Source organism: Panthera uncia, assembly GCF_023721935.1.
Source record: "Panthera uncia isolate 11264 chromosome A3 unlocalized genomic scaffold, Puncia_PCG_1.0 HiC_scaffold_12, whole genome shotgun sequence".
Lineage (NCBI taxonomy): Eukaryota > Metazoa > Chordata > Mammalia > Carnivora > Felidae > Panthera > Panthera uncia.
Genome location: NW_026057579.1, coordinates 37,548,286 through 37,571,802, shown reverse-complemented (window position 1 = coordinate 37,571,802; position 23,517 = coordinate 37,548,286). Strand labels below are relative to the sequence as shown.

General features: G+C 48.7%; 1 protein-coding gene across 1 annotated transcript in view; it reads left to right on the top strand.

Annotated features, from left to right (window-relative positions):
- The window catches only part of DCDC2C (doublecortin domain containing 2C), a 71,759-nt gene that overhangs the window by 34,143 nt on the left and 14,099 nt on the right, over nt 1–23,517 (top strand). Inside the window, exons 8-9 of the mRNA XM_049652602.1 lie at nt 5,086–5,154; nt 7,180–7,221. Coding sequence (XP_049508559.1) covers nt 5,086–5,154; nt 7,180–7,221 — 111 coding nt within the window. The remainder of the gene's footprint in view (nt 1–5,085; nt 5,155–7,179; nt 7,222–23,517) is intronic.

Genomic DNA, 23,517 nt, shown 5'->3' with positions numbered 1-23,517 from the left:
CTGACCTGAGCTGATACCAAGAGTCAGATGCTCGGCCGACTGAGCCAGCCAGGCGCCCCCATATGTGTTGCTTTCTGTCTAACTTGCCTCTCCACACCAGGGAGGGCCGATGCCTCCGTGGACCGGGGCTCCCTAGCTGTCAGGAGATGATGTTAAAGCAACTTCTGTGCCTTTGAGGGACAAGGGGACAGGGGACTCCCAGCTCTGGCGGCATCGATGGGCATAAAGACGGGGGAGTGGGGGCCACGTCAGTAGTGCCTGTGTGGTGTGTGGACCGGTGGGGCCAGAGGGGAGGGCCTGGAGGGGCTGCTTGAGGTGGGGGGGCCTTCTCACCGCCCATTTCCTCACACCCAGCAGGTGCTTATAAGTCCCATTGAAGAGATACGAGAAAATCCCAAGCGATGGCACAGTGGGTGAGGGGCACCACAGGTTGGAGTGAAGCGGCTTCACTAGGCAGACCGGGTCCCCAGCTGAGCTCTGCGTCTTTGAAAACAAGGTCCTTGTGGTCAGTAGGTTTGGGAAGCACCGCCCTTCCCATCCCACCCCGGGGGACCCACATCCGGTGCTTCAGAGAGGCCCTAAACTTAAGATCCTGTGTAAGCTTTTAGTTAACTCCAATCTCCTTCCCCAGGAATGGCTTTCCTTCTAGGGTCCCCAGGAGACAAGGCACAGGCCCTGCCAGTGTGCGGTATCCGAGGACTTTTTCCTGCCCTGGGGAGGGAGGAAGGTGGTCTTGTGGAGCGGGGAAGCAGGAAGTGGTTTGGCAGGTCCCCTGGGCGGGGTCCTCGCTGCAGTTTTTGGCTCTTACAATCTGTGCAAAAATGGCATCCAGATACTAAGACACTGATGATTTAACGATGTTGCATTCTGATTAAAGGTACATGTGTTTCACAAAAGCGATGTCTTCTGCCAGATTTAAGGTGACGTTTCTTTTTATAAACACTTAAAAAAGCCGGAAAAGTGCCTAGAGTTGCAGGCTCTGTTTAGCCTCCAGGCCTCTGAGCTATGATTGTTTGCGGGGTCGAAGGGGGGATAATTCAGCGTTTCTGACCAACTCTCCTCCGGTGCAGAGACCCCGGCAGGTGCTAGGCACGTCCGGTAGGTGCTCGGAAGGGCGGGCCTCCTGAGATCACAGAGGCCTGGGGCCGGGTCCCACGGCTGCTGAGATGCGGTTCCTTCAGAGTCCCCAGGCTCAGTACAAGAGGAGCGTGTCCTGGCTCAGATTCCCGTGCAAGCAGAGCAAGGCCGCCGAACTTTAATTCATTCCACTCCCCAGAAAGCGCTAAGAACGAGACACTAAAGAAGGTGAAACCAAAACAATTTGGAGTCACGAGGAGGAGGCCAGTCTGTCTGTGGAATCTGCGGATTGTTTAGTTAGAAAAAACAGTGGAGCTTTAAGGCGTTGGCACCTCTAGGTGCGGGGAGGAACTCGGACTGTGCTCACGAAGGGCGTTCGGGTGCGCGCGTTAACGAGTGAGTTGAAGAGCGTCGTTAGTGCTCTGTTGGAGGCTTCTAGCTGTAAAGAGCAGCGAACCTGCAGAGAAGTGGCTTAAACCCGAGGAGCACTTATGGGCCCATGTGACTTAGCCTGGAGGCCTCCCGTGTGATGGGCCGGCCGAAGCTGGCGGCTCAGAGGCCCAGTGGTGTCACTGGCGGGCTGGTTCTGGGCACCGCTGTGCCCAGCCTCCCTCTGCGCGTTGAGTGTTGGCCTCGGCTTTGTTTCCCCACAGACTCCGGACGTTCGCCTCCAGCCTGGGCGCCGCGCTGAGACACGTGGACACGCACTGAGACACGGAGCAGAAGGATCGAGAGGCCGTTTCCTTCCCTGTGCCCTTCCCTCTGGAAACGCGCCGCCTGTGTCTGTCTGCCAAGTCCCCGTCAGCAGCTGGGGGCAGGCGAGGGGGCTTGGGTGGTGGGGACTAATCTGGTTCTGGAGTCTGGGGAGGGCCCAGGCTCTTCTGGATGGTAGGGTTGCTGCCCGGGACCGGGCTCTCCTTTTAGCAAAGGGGACGAGATGAGGGGTGGCTGGGGGCAGGTGGCCCCGGGGTCCACGCGAATCTGTGGTCTTCGCGGTGGACGTGGCTGTCCTCCCGCTTTCTCCTGGGCTCGCTCCTGTCTCCTCAGAGCCCCTCGAGACTCTCGTGGCGTCAGTTATCGAATCCCCCTCTCCGCTCTCGTGGGTCCTCCTGGCCGGACGGTACGCGGGCCGGAAGCCAGCCGGGCCTGAGCGGAACGCTCCCTCCCGTGGCCTCCCTCTTTTTGGTAAGACTTTATTTTTAAGCAATCTCTTTGCCCAGTGTGGGGCTCGAGCTCACGACCCCGAGGTCAAGAGTCGCACGCTCCTCTGATGAGCCTGCGAGGCGCCTTAGTCGTCTTTGCAGACTCTGTGTTCTCAGCCTGGCGCTTAAGGTCAGAGGTCAGCATGGGTCAGGTCGGGCAGCTCTTCTTCTCCCTCCAGACTTTTCCCCAGACAGAGCTCTCCGCCACCGGGACGCCAGCTCTCTCCTGGGCTGCAGACGCACACTCACATCTACAGACGCACACACATCCGGAGACACACACATCTACTCACTTGCACACCCAGACACACGCACACACATGTGCGCACACACACCTACATATGACACACACTCAGACACTCAGATACGTGCACACACACACATGCACACACATACACGTACACGTACACACATACCTCTACATTTACACGCACATCCAGAGACACACGCACCTACTCACTTGCACACCCAGACACATGCACACACACATGTGTGCACACACGCATCTACATATGCACACGCACTCAGACGCTCAGATACATGCACGCACACACATACACACATGCACACACATACACGTACATGTACACACATACCTCCGCATTTACATACACGTCCAGACACACACACGCCAATATACCTCCACGCCTCCACATACACACATGCACACACATCTCCACATACACACATCCAGACATACATACACACACAAATATACATCCACACATACAAACATGTGTCTGTACACACACACACATCCACACACACACACTATGAGTTGACATCATGCATTAGATGTTCTGAGATGCTGAACATACGTGTTCTTCCACACATCCCCAAACCATGGAGACCATGGACGTATGACACCTGTTCATCCAGTGGACAGAAAGAAACTCAGAGATATTTCCAAGACCCACCTTTTCCCACTCTTCCATATCCAGACCATCTCAACGGTTGCAAGCTTTACCTCCTAATAACATGTCCGGAAGTGACCCACTCTGTCCGTCTACACCACCGTCCGGCTGGCCTCAACTACTGCCGTCCCCTGGCTGCACTACTGTGATCACAGCACGGTTCCCTTTGCCTGGGATAGTCTTCCTTTGCCTTCATATATGAACGTGTCTCATCTCTCATAGTTCAGGTTGTACCGAGGGAGCATTCGGCGGTCTCCCATGTATGTTAACCCGCGTCGTGTCCTATTTAACTCCATGTGTCTCTCTTACAGAGCGTATCACTGTTGTGGTTTTGTACTTAATTGTGTGCCTCGATTAACATTTGCTTCCCCCCATGACGAAGCTTCTCGGGGGCCACACTGGTTTGCATTCGCTGTCCCTATTGTATCTCAGCATCGTGGGACCCAGGCATTCCGTGTGTACTGCTGAGTAAATGAAGCAATGGTTGACATCACTGATGCTTTGAAAGAATGTGCTTTTCATGTTTATTTTTCGTGTGATTGGAGCAGTCCCCGCAGAATCTTATTCATCGTGATTACTTTCCCACGTGGACTGTGGGAAGAGAGCCCTCATACAGTGTTTGAGTTTTCAGAACGTTTGGATAACGGAGGTCGGGCTAGCGGCAACGGCCGTGGGGCAGCCGCCCACACGTCTACACAGCCACGGACTCCGGTCTTGCTCCTTCGAGGATCCGCTGGCGGGGGCTGGTGGGTCCTTAGGGCTCATCATGACCACCAGCTGTGGTCACCTGGTGAGAGGCTACTTCTCCACCCACCTTATTTAACTCAGGTGTGGCTTTGCGACTTGCCTTCACTGCAGACGGGTGAGCGGACTTAACGAGCCACACTTCCTGGCAGAGACGTAATGTGTGTAAACTCCACACCGCCTGTCTGCCTCTGTAATCATGGAAACGTGAGGAGTAGGTGTCCCTGTCGGTCGGGCATCCTGGGTGACCGTGATGAGCAGCAGACCCCCTGGCCAGCCCGCAGTGGACATGAGGCGCGTGCACTTGGCGTGATGGTCGCTACAGTCTCACCCGCCTACTCCGACTGGTATAGGCATATAACGGAAGTAGCCCCTGGGGGACCCTTTCTTTCTGTGCCACAGAACCACATGGTTTTCCCCGAGTCGAGAGGTTCCAGGGTGCCAGTTAAAGACAGCTCACTGCCTCTTGCAAACAAGTCACAAAAACTGGGAAGTAATACACAAGGGTGTGAGCACACACCGCTGGGTGAGGAGCTGTGGCGGTGTCTTGAACACAGGGAACGAGGGCGGCGGTTGTGGTCCCCAGGGGCACACAGAGGCTCACACACGCATTTACTACCTGCTGACCAGTGGCATCAGGAGGGTAATCCACTCCTTTTATTATTATTTTAATATTTATTTAGTTGAGAGAGAGAGAGAGAGAGAGAGAGAGAGCGAGCGAGCAGGGGAGGGGCAGAGAGGGAGGGGCAGAGAGGGAGGGAGACCCAGAATCCGAAGCAGGCTCCAGGTTCCGAGCTGTCAGCACAGAGCCCAACGCAGGGCTCGAACCCACGAACCACGAGATCACAACCTGAGCTGAAGTCGGACGCTCAACCGACTGAGCCGCCCAGGTGCCCGCGTTCTGCTCCTTTTCACACAAGAGGGTTTCAGGTGTTTCTCCTCAGAGATTGGAGCAACAGGTAAAAAATACAGGGCAGACACAGAGTGGGGTTTGAAGTAACCACTGTGGAAAAACCGGCCGCATTTTCAGCTCTGTCCACAGAAGTGGTTCACGGAGTTGCTCTGTTTCACTGCCCTTTGCTCCTTTCACGGGGCTTGACGGAGGCTGACTGCCACTGAACCTGACACGGGCTCTGTTTTCCCTCCAGACGCCGGCTGAGATAGTCACGGAAGACGACGAGATACGCGATAACCCCTCTGATTTCGAAAGCATCGAGGTGAGCTGATTCTATTTTTATTTTGCATGGAATGGCCTGGGTCCACGGACCCCCTTCTCCTTTTAACGTGCTGGGCGGAGCTCACGTTTGGTGCAGAAAGAACCATGGAGCCCAGTTGGTTCCAGGATACAAATCGGCATGGAGTTAGACACATAGCATGTTTTCCAGCCAGGCTGTACCTTAGATCAGGTCTCTTGGGGGCCAGAAATTACGTGAGTAATTTTAATGGCTTTTCTGCTCGCCCTGGTTACCTTTACTGTGCTTCGGGTCGCAGACTGAAAAACTGTTTTCCCAACAAATTTCAAGATACATATTTAGAGGGCGGAATCAGGAGGTGGATAGCAGCAGGTGTGTGGGTGTGTAGGTGTCGGTGGACAACACGGACATTGTGCTTTGTGAGTCGTTGGTGTTGCGTAAATAGCTCGTCTTGTTGGGGAAGCAGGGGCACGGGCAGCTTACACTCCATAGGTGGCAGCATGAGCTTGCCCAGGAAAATTCTGGCTACGTGGCTTCCGTGTCTGCTCTTTCCTCCACCAGCTGCTGGAGGGGTACCATCGATGCGGGAAGCACGTTCCCGTGGTGACTCGTCTGTGAGATTATGTGACTCGTCTACAGGAAACGTGTGTCGGGCAAACAAAATTTCCTTTTATCTTAATTTTTTAATTGAAGAATATATGGCAGGTAAAGCTAATTAACACACCCACCACCACAGAGAGTTACCATTTCCTTCCTTCCTCCCTTCCTCCCTCCTTCTCTTTCTTTCTTTCTCTCTCTCTCTCTCTCTCTCTCTCTTTTTCTTTCGTGGTGAGAACATGTAAGGCAAAATTTACTTTAAATACACAATTCATGTAGGTAAGAAATATATTTTTGGGAATTTGTTGTCAAAATTCTATCTCTAGATTTTTTTTTTTTCAAGCTGGTTTCTTGTTTTAAAGTTTTTGGCCCCAGGCAGGAGGTTGCATAACAAGTCTGGGGTGTCAAGTCTGAGTCTATTCTGCTGCCGAAGCTTCCAGAACTGTAAATAAACTTGAGGATGCAACGGCCTGGTGAGCCATCCCTTTCCACTCTTAAATGTGCCCGGCGGCCTCCTGGCTCCCACGTTTAAGGACAGGGGGAAGTGACCCTGGGGACCACTGGGAGGGGGCTGGAGCTACTGGGAGTTGTCTCCTGGCTCTTGCCCACCCTGGAAAGGGCATTCGTGGAAAAGGAAGTCTGGGGTTTTCAACATCAGTGGAATTTATGATCTAAAACAGACAGCCAAAGGGAACACTCTTTCAAGCAATTCACTTTTTCTTCCTTACGTTCTTAAATATTTTTGATTTGGAGGCGGTTTTCAGTGAAAGTGTGTAGTCTGTGTCTAGATGAATCAGGAAGACTGAATGAGGAGGAAAGAGAATATTTCATTGCTTTGGTGACAAGAGTGTAAGACTGTGTTCTGAGAGTGGGCGCAATGTCTGTCCCCGAGCGTTAGGTGAAGGGTCACGCGGATCACCTGCTTGCACTGGGGCAGTAGTGGAGAGCGGTGCTAATCTTTCAGTTATGGAATAACCGAATGCCATATGTTAATAGAAAGAGGACACAGGCATCGCGGTGACACTGAGTTTGTGCTAGAACTTGAATGCCTGTGTGGACCAGCCACTGACCTTGGTCAGCCACACCTTGTTGACTCGTTATGTAGATCTCCTTTGGCCTCTGGGAGTGTTTCGTGTGCATTAGTAACTTGACATCAGTCAGTAGATTTAATTTCTTAGAGTGAATCAAAGTGTCTTTCTTTTTTTAAAAATTTTTTAAAAGTTTTTTTATTTTTGAGAGAGAGAGAGAGACAGAGCGTGAGCAGGGGAGGGGCAGAGAGAGAGGGAGACACAGAATCCGAAGCAGGCTCGAGGCTCCGAGCTGTCAGCACAGAGCCCGACGTGGAGCTCAAACCCACAGACTGCGGGATCATGACCTGAGTGAAGTCAGACACTTAACTGACTGAGCCACCCAGGTGCCCCGAAGTTGATTACTATATTTTTTTAATAATAGGAAAAAGAAGATGAAGGGTCTTATGAAGATAATGGAAGAAAGGTTTGTATCCACAAATTCAGTACTTTTTGTGTTTTGTATTCCGAGGACAGACCTAACAAGATAATCAGTAGATTCCCAAATGTTGCCGGGTGCTTTTTAAGGAATAGAACTTCTATGCCGCTGTCCTACACCGTAGCTCTGTTTCCACAGATAGAGAGCAAACTCAGGAAACGAGAGGTCATTAAGGCATTTCAGAGAGTGGGACAGAGCCGCCCTGGTGGCAGATGGGAGACAGGAGAGTGAAGACTCCTTCGTGGAAGGGGAAAAAAGAATCCTGCATTAGGGAACACCCTCGATACCCTCGTAAGTCAGCCGCGAGCAGGCACCTGCTGACCCTCACCTGGGCTTTCTGGGGAGCTCTAAAACCTGCACCTTCAGGCCATGACCTGGCCACGAGGCCAAGGACAAATGTGTCAACACGTGAGGGCACAGGAGGACGGGCTCCCCGTAGCCATGAGATTTAGAGCCGCCTGCCTGGACAGCTGGCCCCACGCGGCAGGCAGGGACACATCCATGTCTAACGTCCTGCCCTTCCTGCCGTGGCTCCGGCCTTCGCACAATCAAGGTCTCACTGTTACTTATAAATGACTGAGTGACCGTAATGGTTTTTGTCTGAGTACGCAAGATTGTATTTACTTATACCTTGGTTCACTTAGACTCCTCATCACTCCTTAGAGAACTTGGGCCATAAATACTCATATTTGGGAATTACCCGATCAAAACCGGCATGTGAAAACCACTTGGGATTTGACATGAGATCCACCTACGGTTGAACGCTCCGTCCATCACTCACCCGTATGTGAGCCTTGGGAAAACCCTGTGGAATCCCAGAGCCTCGGTTTCCTCCTTGGAAGTTTATATGATGGTTTATTTATAGCAAAATCGACCTCCAGGATTAGAGACAGTATATATGAAATATGCTCGATGTTATGAGTTTTATTTATGTTCTCAGAGATAACTGAATTGTAAGAGAATCCTGACAGCACGTGGGGAGAGGCCCACGCGAGCTACAGTCCCGTCTACGAATGCATCCCTAGCGTGCAAATGTGCACACAGCCGTGGGAAAGCGCTGCGTTCTCATCCGAGCTCTTCCATAAACTTTCGAGGTGCCCGTTGTTCAGAAAGTTTACCTCTGTACACTTCATTAATTCAATCAACAGTCATTTTACATGTTTATAGGTTTAGTCACCTCAAAAGAATCCATTGAGACCATGGATTTGAAAGTTCTTGAAAAGTGTAACATAGCTATGTTTTAAAACGATGTTTTATTTATTTTTATTTTTTTAAGACGATGTTTTATTTATTTATTTGTTTATTTATTTATTTACTTATTTATAAACAGTGTGAGCTGGGGAAGGGGCGGAGACAGAGAGAATCTCAAGCAGGCTCCACGCTGTCAGCACAGAGCCTGATGCGGGGCTTAAACTCACGAATTGTGAGACCATGACCTGAACAGAGATTAAGAGTCAGACATCTAACCTGCTGAGCCACCCAGGCACCCCTGATGTTTGTATTGTTTTAAAGAAACTGTTTTTCAGTTGGAAATTAGACACTTTCCTGCTCCCGATCGCAACTCTCTTGTTAAAATAAGCGGAATCAATTTCGTTATCTCCAGTTCCGTCCCCAATTCCGTTATCTCAGCAACCAGCCTGTCCACACTTTGCTGGGAAAACGGTAACGGGTGTCCCTGGTGACATCCCTGTGAGCTCAGATAACGTCCTTTAGGTTGTCGTGTCAGGCGGTTGTTTGGAAAGTATATCGTTTGTTTGGTCTCTGTGTTCCTTACTCTTTGAGTCTGAATGTTCTAGCGAATGGGATGGCAGGCAAGGGCAAACCCTGGACATGTGTCAACCGTGTCTCATGCATAAACTATGTCTGGAGTGCGGTCTCTTTCCCTTAGCCTCAGTTTCCTTCTGTTCCAAGCTGTGCAGCCCATATACAATTAGAACTATGCCTGGAGTACCTTCTCTGGTGGGCATGGAGTGAGTTATGGCTACTGCTCTCCTCCTTTCTAACCAGGATCCCCACCAGAGCCTGAAGTCCTTAGAAGCAGGAGTTTCATTTGATTTATATTTTCATTTTTCTTAGTGCCAGACACACACAGTGCCTTATTCACAGTTGGCGTTAATTATATTTTGAAACTGAATTTTCTTCTACGATACCCCATGTTTTAAGGTTAAGAATACTTTATCAAATTATAAAACATTCATATTTATTATAGAATTATTAACACACACAGATAAAAACTAGAAAAAACATCGAATTCCTCTGGTTAGCATCTGTTTTCACTTTTGTGTGTATTCTTAAGGGTGATTTTCCATTAACTTTTTTACATAGTGTATTAAAGAGATCATGACTTTGCTGATGATAAAAAATTATTTTAATTAATACTATGAATCAATATTTAGGATACTTTCAGTGTTTTAAAGTTTTTTTCTCAGTGTACTTGAGAATGTTGATTTTATTTATTAGAAATAGATTTAAACATTTTTAAAAAGTTTATTTATTTTGAGAGAGAAAGCAAGCACAAGCAGGGGAGAGGCAGAGAGAGAGAGAACGAGAGAGAGAGAGAGAGAGGAGAGACGGAGAGAGAATCCCAAGCAGACTCCTCCCTGACAGCACAGAGCCTGTCTCAGGGCTTGATCTCATGAACCATGAGATCATGACGTGAGCCAAAATCAGGAGTTGGACACTTGGGGTGCCTGGGTGGCTCAGTCGGTTAAGTGTCTGACTTTGGCTCAGGTCATGATCTCGTGGTCTGTGAGTTTGAGCCCTGCGTCAGGCTCTGTGCTGACGGCTCAGAGCCTGGAGCCTGCTTTGGATTCTGTGTCCGCCCCCCACCTCTTTCTTCCCCTCCCCCATTCACACTCTGTCTCACTCTGTCTCTCAAAAATAAATAAATGTTAAAAAAAAGATAAAAAAAAAAGAGTTAGACACTTAACCGACTGAGCCACCCGGGCGCCCCCTGGATTTAAATATTTTTGATCAGAGATTCCGTTCACGTTAAGAAAAACCCCAACCAACCAACCAAACAGCATGCGAGTTGTGCTTAATCGAGGCTCCTCCAGAGCAATGGTACAGGTTTTGCCTTGGGTAGCATCTGTTTTGACCCTTTTATCGCATGCCAGGATCAAAAAAAAATTATATTTCTCTTTTACCAGAATAAATTTTCCATTTGATTTCTCATTAGGTTTATTTCATTATGGTGGTGAAAACTTGAGAGGCTTAAGAAAACAGAAGGAATAATTTACCCAGTGATACATTAAAAAATGCAAAATAAAATTTAAGCCATGAATCCAGATGTTGAATTATTCCATCCTCTGTTAGGTAATAACTCTCTGAAATGTACCAAAGAACATTTGGAATGCTCTGGCGGTGCATTTGGTGGTTTTGTTTCGGTTTTGCATTTTAGGATATTATATGAACACACAGATCGCTTCTGATTTAGAGGCATCAGGACAGGTTGCCATAGTGACAAGTTCCAGGTGCAGAGTGTGTAAGGGGATGAAATGATAATTCTGACATTTTTTTCTCAAAGGCTTCAAATATCAAGCATAAAGTGATTGATAAGTGTGCTATGCTATCAGTAAAAAAAAGTGCCTTAAATTTGCTACTTTTTGGCATATGTAGTCATCAATTTATAAAATGGTCTATGGCTCTTTAGAGATATGTTCTGTGTGTGTGTGTGTGTGTGTGTGTTTAAAGTTTATTTATTTATTTTGAGAGAGAAAGAGCACGAGTGGGGGAGGGGCAGAGAGAGAGAGGAAGACAGAGAATCCCAAGCAGGCTCCAGGCTGTCAGCACAGAGCCTAATGTGGGGCTTGAACTCATGACCGTGAGATCATGACCTGAGCTGAGATCAAGAGTCGGGCGCTTAGCAGACTGAACCACCCCGGCGTCCCCATTGTGTGTGTTTTATGACAATGTTGTGTACGACGAGATGAGGGGCAGAGTCCTTTCAAATGCATGGTCCACACCGCGAAATTGTTGAGCATTCTGTGTTAAATGTGATGGGAAAATAGCAGGCTCTGTCTGCCTGTGGAGCATTTATGTTGTAGCCCTTTGGAAAAGCAAGAAAAAAAATGATATCAAACAACATCTGAATACAACTTGTGTCTGTTAGTTACTAACTCTTTTCCTTGAGATATATGTAAACTTTGATATCTGTTATTATATATTAAACTGTATATAAAATATGTATATCTGAGTGTTACCTCTTCTGATAAAATCTTAACGTCTATAAACGGAAACATCCAGCCGATGAGTGTCCACTGAGAATCTGCTATCCCGGCTCCGATCTGGAGATGAAGCGCTCAGAATCATTTTGTCTGGAGACAAATAACCTGTAGGGTCCTTGCCCTTGGCTGGGATTAGAGCACGTCTCTAAGTGGCAAGGCTTGTGTCTTCCGCACAACGAGGTGCTAACGTGTTCCGGCAGGTTCGTGGTGAGGATGATGCTGGCAGTGGAAGAAACAGGGCACTGGTGAGGGAAGTGGTGGGTGGTCAGGTGATGCCTGGCTGTGCAGGTGTGAGCGACTTTGTGGGGTGCCGGTGCGTTTTCCAGCCTGAGCCCCACTCTTGCCCTGTGGCTGGGGGCTGGCCCCTGCTTCTCCCGGAGCATGTGGTGTCACTTCTCATACTTCTGAGCTTACGTTGCTGGCCTGTTGTCGTTTTTTTCCAATGCCGCATCTTCGACCCGTTCACCAGTCACCTCTCCCAAGATGCGTTGGAATCGCCCAATCTGGTCATTTCTTAGTGTTTTCTGTTTTCGGCAACTATGCTGGCTATTTTATTTATTTGTTTATTTATTTATTTTGAGAGAGAGAGTGGGGGAGGGGCAGAGAGAAAGAATCCCAAGCAGGCTCCCCACTGTTGGTGCGAAACCTGATGTGGGGCTCGAACTCACAAACTGTGAGATCATGACCTCAGCAGAGACCAAGAGTTGGACGCTCAACCAGCTGAGCTACCCAGGTGTGCTGTATGCTGGCTATTGAACCATTTTTTTTTTAACATCTATTTATTATTGAGAGACAGACAGAGCGTGAGCAGGGGAGGGGCAGAGAGAGAGGGAGACACAGAGTCTGAAACCGGCTCCAGGCTCTGAGCTATCAGCACAGAGCCCGACGTGAGGCTCGAACTCACAAACCGTGAGATCATGACCTGAGCTGAAGTTGGCCACTTAACCAACAGAGCCACCCAGGCGCCCATGTTCAAAAAATTCTTAACTCAATGAGCCTGGGCGTTGTAGGACTAGAATTTGGCCTGAGAGACAGACAGGGAGAGACGTGGCCCTCTTGTCACTTCCCGTCTTCAGTGTTCATGTTGTTGAAAAATTGGAAGTTTCAGAACATGGTACGAATTTGGGTGGAGTCATAAGAAAATGGAAAAACAAAATAAACAGCGGGTGATTTTCATCCCATAGTTACAGAATAGGAGTTATGTATCATCGATAAATGTGTGCTTATTTTCTTAAAAAGAACAGGAAAAGATTCATGTTCTATTTTGTTTTCCGGTTTTCTTGTCATTATGACTCCACCCCATCTCATGTGGTGCTTCGAACATTCATTGAGGATCAAGTGTCCAGGGAACTTGGCCACTTCCCCTTACAAGCTCGCTGCCCTACGTGGTTCCCGAGTTTGGGAAACAGTGGCCTTCATGCCAGACAAGGTCAGATAAGAAAAGTGAGTAGTTGACACGTTTCTAGCTATAAAATGAGTGACAAACAGGGAGGCCGTTTGAAAAGTAATTATAGTGATGGTTTATATCAACTGACACAAATCATATTTAAATGACTTAACATACTTAAAAATGCCAGGCACAGGGCGTGACGCATTTTCCGTCGCTTGCAGCTCCTGCTGGAATCGCCGGGTGAGGATCTTGCCACAGCCAGTGGATTCGCAAACCCGCGACAGCGCTTTGTTCTCGTTGTGTGCGTTATCGGTCAGTCCGTAGAGGGTTTTCATTTAATTAACGTTGCCAGAAATGCCAATAAAACCAGGGCATTTTTGATCTCACATTGTCTCTGACTCAGGTTTTTGTGACAAAATGAAAGCCAGCATTGATTCTTTAATTGATTTTTGAAATTCATTGCTTGCCCAGTATCTTTACCGTTTTTTTCTCTTTATTATCTTCATACCGTTTTGTCACTACAGCGAAGTCCTTTATTGCTTCTCTGAGAGACAAGGTTCATATTGATCAGCGCTAGAGTCTCGAAAGCTAAGTGTGAGTCATCGATAATGCTAAGTGGGATATGGCGAATTAAATATTAAGTAATGACATTTTTAGAGAATGACATGGTTCTACAAAAATAAGGCTTGGGTTCCTCTATACGTAGGAGAATCATTTGGATTCGAGCACAAAGGGGAATTTTTCCTTTGAGATAGAGAAGATGCTTTATCTTCAACTCTATGTATATAACGCTCTTCATTAATAAGACGGAAGGTATTGAAGATGTGTTTTCATGTATTCTTCACTGAGACGCTCTTGTTGAATTGATGACAATTTTAGAAACTGCGGTTAGGGACCTGGAGGAGAAGTTGAAATGGCTTCCTTCCTGTCTAGAGAAGGAGGAAGTGGAGGAGGACGGGCGGGTTAGAAGAGGTGTAAAGCCCCAGGGATCTAACGCATAGCTCAGAGACTGCGGCCAGTGATGCGGTCTCATTCACCCGAGAGGAGATCTTACGTGTTCTCGCCACACGCTCAAAGCAGGTGTCTCTGCGAGGTGATGTGCTCAGTAACTTGACCGTGGTCACCATGGCACAGTGGTACTCCTGAAAAACCATGGTGTTGTCCTACCTAAATGTCCACAATTGTTACTTGTCCGTCACACCTCCGCGAGGCTGGGAAAGGACACCAGCAGGTGCAGGCCAGTATCTTCCATGATGCCTTTCATCTCGGAAACGTCCACGCTCGGCTCCTGGGCTGAGGACCCTCCTGATCCCCTCGGGGCCTGCCTGTCCTCGCGCCTCTCCCAGCCCCGTGTGAGCGGTGGGCCCCCCCTCCCAGGAAGGTAGGGACAGGGCGACTTCCCCCAGCTGCTGTCTCTGGCAGGACCGCCCCAGGCATGGGTCTGACTGTGTCCCCAGCTCCCTCTGGCTCCCGGTGGGTCCCAGGGTATGTGTCCGTCACCCTTGTCACCATGCAGGGAAGGGAGGTCAAGTTCAAGGAGATGCTCAGGTATGTGTCCTGTTTCTCAGCAGCCGGTTCTCGGCTGTTCGCTTATTAGCGTGTTTTCTCATCCACCAGTCGCTGGCAATGCAAGCTGTTACAGAAAATTGATTTTCAGCAGATGGACAGACCTTTTACTTGGAGACATCTCCTGGGACATCTCCTGGGACATAGACGAGAACAGCACCAGGACTTTGCTTGGGACAAACTCTTAATCAGCAGAGGTACCTCCTGTGGGGTGAGAGCAAGGAATTTAACAGAACTTTGTGCCCAACTTGTAATGCTTACGTAGAAGAAATGGGCCGGGGAGAGGGTTTTCCTGTGTTAAGCGAGGTGGTCCCCTCGGCTGTGAGCCCAGCCCTGGAGTGAGAGCATCGCGGCCAGTTTCTCCCCTCTCTCCTGCTGGCCTCGGGAGGACGGCTTTTTATCAAAATGTGCACAAGCCACTGCAGTCACAAAAGGAAAGCTTTTTGTTCATATTTACTTGGTTTTCCACATGAGTTATAGAGATGCCGTCTCTAACTTTTAATGTGTATAAATTATGTCTCATTATGAGAACTTAAGTGGTCAACTTACAGTGTGTGGGATGGTACCAAGCAACCTGGAGGTTAGGCTTGTGAAACACAGACGCGGCATAGATATAATGTTCAGACACAGAAAGAGCATTTAAACTTCTCGTTTCTGCGAAAGCTTAATGAGAAACCTTAACTGACTGCCTCTACCGCACCCCAGGAAGGTACTTTTAGGTGAATGTGTTACTTAGTTACCCAAAATTGACAGCCGTCTTTTGGAGGAAAAAATATCTCCTCCCATGAGTATGTTGGAGAAAAGAAAATCAGAAGCAGGAAGAGGAAAGGAGCCGGAAAGCCCACGGGCACTTTGAATCGACAGTGACGTTGTTCGGGGGCCTTGTCTCTTGATTCCACACGTGTCCTGTGAACCCGGCAGCTTTTCCCCTAGAGAGAGCCAGGATGAGAAATAGTAGGTGCCTGTAACTCAGAGCCGAGGGCTGCTCTTGAGGTCACATGGAGACGCCGTCCGTGAGGCCGTGCGATGCTGAGTCAGTCAGGTCAAGGCGAGCTCTGGATTTATTCATCATCGTGGCTTGTCTACACTGGTACTGAGGGAGGAGAATCTGTGGCAATGCAAAAAAAAAGTTCTACAGATAAAATTCACATTTTCTGCTTGTAAACAGAATGAGTGGGGGAAAGGCAGGCCTCTTTTTGGAACATGCGATAAATCAAAAAAGGAAAGTTGTACCTCACGTCAAAATGCCGTAAGTTTCACAGATTGGTAAATATCGCGGGCACGGAATGCACATGAGTTTGAACAAACCATGTGTCTATTTGGGGCGGAGTGAAACGCTCCTAAAGGTCCTTCGGTTCCACCCTCTGAATCAGAAGCCCGTGTGAAATTCCCTCAACATTCTGTGTTGCCACCGACCCAACGTGTGTCCTGAAGCCCGAGGACCTGCACCTGACCGGTAGGGCTGCGTCAGGCCAGCAGCTGGCTCCGTGCCCGGGCGGTCCGTCCCTGGAACATGCCGGGTCTCTGGGATCCTAACGTCCGAGCAGAAAGCACCCCTGGCAAAGATTCTTTCCCAGTCCTTTCATGTTACTGGGGAGTAAGTGGAAACATCTCTGCTTCTGTCAATGCTGCGATTCGTGCTGATTTCCCCCCTTGCAGTACGCGTGTCTAAAGCCAATTCCAGATATCCCGGGAGGGCGGGCTCTGCATTCAGAGCCCGTTGAGTTGCACAAGGCTCTGTGCCAAGTTCGGACACAGTGGGACGAGACTTTGTCATCCAACACGAATGGCTGCTCTCCTGCCTCCTGCAGGAAGGCTGCAGGCTGTGGAGACGAAGCCTGCTTTGTGGTCCACACAGTTTTGCTTGCTCTTCCTCAAGCCCTCGAAGGATCAGGGGGCCCACTTGCGTCTTCTGGGTGACAGGGATCTAGTCGAGAGCTTCATCCGTACGTCCGAGGACTGAGTTTTCTCCTCCTTTCCAAGCGGACTGCTGTCACGGCAGCAGCATCTATGTCAGGCAACCCGTGTGTTTCTAGAAGGGGACCCCTCAGCGGCTTCTGGTAATTTTCGGAATTCTGGGATGGGGGTCAGGTGTGGCTCCTCTGGATGCGAGCAAGGTAGGGGTGGCCGTTTGGGCCTGGAGACACGTCTAGGACCGCCTCTTGGTCAGTATCTCGACGTCGCCTGTAGGTCAGACCGCTGCTTCAAGCCCCAGCGGAAGAGACGTCCCCTTCTTTCCTAAATGAGCCCATCCCCCATCCTTCTCCCCAATCCCTCCACTTGCGAGGGCCGCCGCGCTACAATTTCTGTCTGCCTTGCCTGTGTCATTGATCTCTCCCTCGTCCGTGCGTGTCTGTCCTGCTCTCCAGTCAGCAGAGGTGTCTGCTTTGAGAGGTCGTCCTGGCCGTCGGGCACTGACCGACGTGGATCGCTCCGTGTGAAGTCTGCCGCGGCTGCTTCCGTGTTGGGCGTGCCACACCAATGGTCCACACGAAATCCTTCCGCTTTCTCCCTCTGGCTCCTTGGCGGCCCCTTGAGGCACGGCCGCCACCCCGGTCCCCCATAGCTGCCCATCTGCGATGGGTGGATTCGACGATCCTTTCTCACCTGCTCTATCCTTCGATTTTGATTTTGACCCTGCCCATCAACCCCTCGGTCATCAAAAGCCTCTGTTCCATTGCATGGCCTGACACTCTCCCGTCCTTATCAGCCTGTTGGCTTCTCCGTCTTGGCCCACCCTCGAGCGAGACCTTATGTTCTGTCGCTGTGGCCCTTCTCTCTGCTGCTCCCCTCGCAGGGAGTTTACCCTGATGGCCGAGATCATTTCAGTTGTGCCGACCCCCCCCCCCCCCCCCCCCGTCCCCCTGCTGTTTCCAAATGCCATTTTGGTCCCTTGTCCTTAATGGAACCTTGGATGACCTCAATTCTTCTAGGCTCTCAGAGCACATAGAATGTTGTGATTTTTCGCGAGCCTCTTCATTTCCACGTAGATGTCCCCTCAAATAAGACACGTCCTGAATGCCGCTCAGTTCCTTCGTGTCTCCGTCAATGGCACCTCTGTTCTTCCTTGAAGGGGCACCACTTGGCCAGTGCTCCTTTCCGATGCCCTGTTCCCCGAGTCTTCCCTCTGGCTCTGCTGCCTCAGTGCTGGTCGACGTGGGTCAACTCCTGGCTTCACACAGTTCCCCTGACTCTGTTTGCCTCTGCCCATGTCTTCTGGTTTAACTATGTCACTGCTCTTTCCAAAACCGTTATCGTCCTTACCCAAGTCTGACCACTTTTGTGAAACCACCTTTGACCCCTCCAACCTTTGGTAGTTTTTGAAATCCTGTATGACTTACTCCGTATGAACAAGGTTAGTATATGTGGTTATTAACATTATACCTTCATTATTTGCTGTCTCACTGGGCACGCACTTCCTATTTGTTCATTTGTCCCTCAGGAGGACCGTGAAGAGCACACCCTGCCTTCCCCCTAGCCCTCGGCAGTGAGTGGCGGAACCCAGGGCACATAGTAGGTGCTCAAAAGGTAACTGGTGGTTGGCTAACATTTCACATTTTCAGGAAATAGACCCTTGAAATGAGGATCGACATTTATTTTCTGTCTCTTCAGCTGAAATCTCTGCCCATCTTTCGAGAGGAGCCTTCTGCCCCCTTATCCTCCATCACGCCTGACTTACTGAGGACCCCCGTCTAGTCTCTTGCGTGTGTTGTCCCCTATTTTGTTTCCTGGCTTCTGGTTTTTAAAAACTCCACCTTGAGGATGACAGCGAATCTGCGAGGGAGGGACTCAGCAGGAGCAGGTGCATTTTATGGAAACATTTTCTTATCTTGCCTGTTCTTGATTCTTCTAAGAGATCGTAGTGATTTTGTTATCATTAACATTTACTGAAATCCTGCCATTTCCCCAGTGAATAATGTTTTTAAAAATTTCACCCATTCCCCCTCCCCCCCACCTCCCCTCTGGTAACCATCTGTCTGTTCTCCATACTTAAGAGTCTGTTTTTTGGTTTGTCTCTCTTTTCCCCCTTTGTTCATTTGTTTTGCTTCTTAAATTCCGCATGTGAGTGAAATCATACGGTATCTGTCTTTCTCTGACTGGCCTATTTCACTTAGCGATATATTCTCTACCTCCATCCATGTTGTTTCAAGATTTCGTTCTTTTTTATGGTTGAATAATATTCCACTGTATATATTATACCACTTCTTTATTCATCAATCAATGGACACTCGGGCTGTTTCCATAATTTGGCTATTGTAGATAATGCTGCAGTACACATAGAGGTGCAGGTATCCCTTTGAATGTGTTTTTGTATTTTGGGGATAAATGTCCAGTAGTACAATTGCTGGGTCGTAGGGTAGTTCTATTTTTAACTTTTTGAGGAGCCGCCATACTGTTTTCCAGAATGGCTACTCCAGTTTGCATTCCCACCAACAGTGCACGAAGGTTCCTTTTCCCCCCACATCTTCACAATATTTGTTGTTTCTCGTGTTGCTGACTTTAGCCATTCTGACAGGTGTGAGGTGGCATCTCAGTGTGGTTTTGATTTGTATTTCCCCGACGATCAGTGATGTTGAACATCTTTTCATGTGTCTGTTGGCCATTTATAAGTCTTCTTTGGAGGAATGTCTGTTCGTGTCTTCTGCCCATTTTTAATTGGATTATTTGTTTTTTGAGTGTTGAGTTGTATCAGTTTTTTTTTTTTATATATTTTGGATACTAACCCTTTATCAGATATGCCATCTGCAAATATCTTCTCCCATTCAGTAGGTTGTCATTTAGTTTTGTTGATTGTTTCCTTCACTTTGCAAAAGATTTTATTTTGATGTAGTCCCAGGAGTTTATTTTTGCTTTAGTTTCCCTTGCCTCAGGAGACATACCTAGAAAAAAGCTGCTGCGGCCGAGGGCAGAGAGATTACTACCTGTGCTCTCTTCTAGGATTTTTATGGTTTCAGGACTCACATTTTGGTCTTTAACCCATTTTGAGTGTATTTTCATGTAGGTGAAAGAAAGTGGTCCAGTTTCATTCTTTTGCATGTTGCCGTGCAGCTTTCCCAGAACCATTTGTTGAAGAGACTGTCTTTTTCCCATTGTATAGTCCTGTGTCCTATCGTTGAAATTTAATTAACTATATAATTGTGGGATTGTTTCTGAGCTCTCTATCTAACTCACATATACGATCTGTTCTGCGCATCTATGTGTCTATTTTTGTTCCAGTGCCATACATTAAATCTATAGATTGCTTTGGGTAGTATAGACATTCTAATAATATTTGTTCTTCTAACCCCTGAGTGTGGAATATCTTTCCATCTGTGTCATCGTCAACACCTCTCATCAGTGTTTTATAGTTGTCAGGGTACAGGCCTTTCACCTCTTTAGTTAGGTTTATTCCTAGGTGTTTTATTATTTTTTGGTGCCGTTGTAAGTGGGATTGTTTTCTTAATTTCTCATTCTGCTGCTTCATTGTTAGCGTGTAGAAATGCAGTGGACTTCTGTACATTGATTTGTGTGTCCTGCGGCCTTACGTTTTTTCTTATCTTGCTCGCACTCGATTTTTCCAAGAGGCCATCGTTAATACCTTATCATCACTATTTACCAAAATCCTGCCGTGTTCCCAGGAAATAATTTTGGTATCAAATGTAAGTATTTGGTTTAAAAACTCTCCTTTCCTTCATCCCAGAGAAGAGGAGGAATGCACACGATGTGCGAGGGCGATTCATTGTTACGACGGACATTTAAAAAACAGCCTAATTTCAGAGTGCTTTTCTACCTGGGCTGAAATTCCAGCTGAAGAGCCCTTTCTGGTGAGATTTTCATGGTGTTACCTTTTACCCCCACTTCTGGTCTCTTAGGGAATTTTATTGAATTATTCGTGACGTTTTCTTTCTGGGTCTATTTGAAGAAGACTGGATTGTTATTCAAAACTTGGAAATAGGAACTGAAGTGGGGATCAAAGCAATCACTGACATGTGTCGAGTTAACATTTTTTTCCTTGTCAATACTATGGATGACAATCAAGGCAAGTCACCTCGCCTACGTGAGATGTCCCTACTCCAACCCCACAAAGTCACAGGCAGAGCTGATGATTAGCGATGTATCCTTTATTCTTTCTGCTTAGTCTCCAGAAGGCATTTTGGGCAGGAGAGAGTGGAAGTTACAGGTGGGTTAAGCCAGAAAAGGCATGCACCGGGTCAGAGTAACGCAGGGGCCGCGGAGCGGTGTGACGCGTGTGCTCCTAGAGACCCTGACGAGTGGCGAAGAGTGAATGCGTCCTTTTGGGTTTGTGTTTCTAGCCCCGTGCTTCTGTGAAATGTTTTATGTGTTTCTGTATTTTGTGTATTTATGATATTTTTAAAGGAAGTGACTAGGTTTTTGCAAATAAGTTTTTGTGTTGAATCTTAGAGACGGTATGAGGACTTACGAATTGCTTACCACACGCTTTCAGGGATGCTGCGGGCTGCACTGAACAGTTTTAGTGAGAACAGTGATCAAATGCAAATCTAGAAATATCTCACTTATCTCTCATTTTTAAGCCATGCTGAGTTTTGCAAAAGCGATTTTCCCTCTATGCGATGCCTCTGTAGTTAAGCCACAATTTCTTCATTTTGAAAATCCTGTCTCCTGATGAACCAGCCATCATTTTGCACACGGCAAATCCCTTTGCTGTGTCGTTTGGTGTGTCCAGAGAGGAGCGAGCCCCCAGGCTTCTGTGTGTTCGCAAGGCGGCTCCCGCTGTGCTTTCTGGGGTCTCCTGTGAACTTTGTATGGTTTTCCCTGCCTTCTCTCTCTGTGGCAATAGAAGCTCCTCCTGTTGTCTGTTTGCTCGCTCCCGACCAGCTCGTGGGCAAGAGGCAGAGGGAAACTTGCTGGAATTGCACCAGTGGACTCCCAGGGGGGACACACTTTCCGCGGGCAGAGCACGTGAACTTGCACACGTGGCCTTGTGACGTCATATGACGTCAAGCGCTGTTTTGGGCATTCTAGATCTCAGGTCACGGGGGGCGTGCTCTGAGCCCCTGGATTCCCGTGTCCTCTGCTCCTTCTGCCGTTGTAAAGGTGGCTGTGCGGACTCCTTCTCGCAGGCTCGGCTCACCAGCACCAGAGGTATTGTCCTGAGGTTCGTTTCCTCCGAGAGTGAATCTGTTTTTAGCGGTGTTGTTGAGGTGTAGTTTACACCCACGGGGATCCGGGGGTTTTGACAAACGGACACAGTTAGCGGCGAGCAAGAGAGCGCGGCAGGCTTTCCACCCAGACGAAGGATCTCCATCCTTCCTCAACTTCCCCGCTTCCAGAATTGCGTCCTTAAATTTCCAGGTGTTCGGCCGCTCCGAGTGGCCAACTTCTGCCAATCTGGGCAGAAAAGCTGTGATTTTCTGCAGCCAGAAGCGGCAGACGCAGGGGACCGCCGCCCCCCGTGGACAGAGAGTCATCTTCCGTCTGTCCTGCCCTGGCTCTTCCAAGGACTCAGAGCTGCTTTTAATGACATAGTGATTTCTTTGGTTTTATGATTCCGATCGGCGGGAAGAATCACCCGAGTCTCTACGTCATACCGTTCTTCCTTTGTTGGGCTCATTTTCTCTCCTCTGTAGAGACTGAGGTGTAATCTATGTACAGTGACCCTCGCCTTTCCAGTGGGGTGTTCTAGGAGTTGGGGACACACGCAGTCATGTAACTGGCAACGTAGTCCAGTGTGGGGGACATCAGCACCCCCACTCCCGCTTGTCCCTCGGTCCCTCGTCATCGACCACCTGTCCTTTCTCCCCTCCCACATGACTTGGCCACCACCCGTGGGTTTTCTGTCCTGAGGTCCTGCCTTTTGCACAGTCACAGAACAGAAGTGTGTGGTTTGTTCTCTTGGGAGTGTGTTTTCCACTTACAGTGATGTGTGTGGGATTTGTGGGGTGAACCGATCGGGCGGTGGCCGGCGGTCTGGGCTGTGAGGGGACTCACCTGAGGCAGAACAAGGGAGATAGAAGTTTGTTGAAACATGATATCGGGGAGCAGCATTGAGACTGCAAAGGGAGGCTGTCTGCCAGGAGGCGGTGGTCGGGAGCGGGGGCTCTGGTGAAGGGGGGAAAGTGAGGAGGCTTGGGGACGTATGGAATGCTCCTTTCCTAGTACCCGGGACTGGTTGTATGTAGCCCATTGGTCAGCTGGGACCTATGGCTGTTTCGAACTGGGTCGCCTGCTGAGCGTGTTGGCTTTCGGCCTGGCCGTCACCGTGGGCCCTTCTACTTTACTCAGGTCTCCACGGCTCAAGTCTGCCGCCTGAAAGCGGCCTCTGCGGGGCTCACCTGTCTTGCAGGTACCAACCAGCGGTCCCTCTTCGTTCAGTGGTATTCCATCCTACAGATGCAGCGTTGTGCGTTCGTCCATTCACCAGATCAAGGACATTGGGTTGTTCCCAGATTTTGGCAGTTTTAAAAAGAGCTGCTCTGGTCGTTGACGCACAGATGGGGTAAATCCCCGGGAGTGAGATTGCCGGGTCTTGGGCTAAGAGCATATTTAACTTTGCTAAATAAAGACCGACACGGTTTCCCTAAGCAGCTGCGCCATGTTGGCGTCCCACCTGTTCCTGATACATTGTTTTCTTTATGTATTTTAGATCTTTATTTATGTATAGTTAGATTGGATGTGTCATATGTGTGAAAGATCCTTGTGTCTGTTTTCGAGAAGGTTATTAGTCTGCAGTTTTCTCGAGAAGGCTTTGTTTGGTTTGATATCAGGCTAAGGCAGGCCCCATAATGTGTCCCCCGGTGGTGCCTTCTCACGATCAGGCTGGGGTTTTAGAAAGAATGCCATAGAGGTGAAGTGGCCTCCTGGTATCATACTGGGGACACTCGTGTGATGTCCCCAGTAATGGCAACCTTCATTCCTTAGTGGCCTAGTGTTTGTCAGATTCTCCTCTGTCAACTTACCATTCATCCCTTTCCTGCTCTGTGGTGTTGGAAGTGAATTGCTAAGTCTCACCTCCAAAGGAAGTAAAGTGAATTCACCACCACCTCCAGGAGGCAAAGCTTAGTCTATGAATCTGTTCTTCGGAGTTCTCCCACAAGGAAAATTTGCTTCTTATCTCCGATTCGGTTATTTATTTATCCAAGC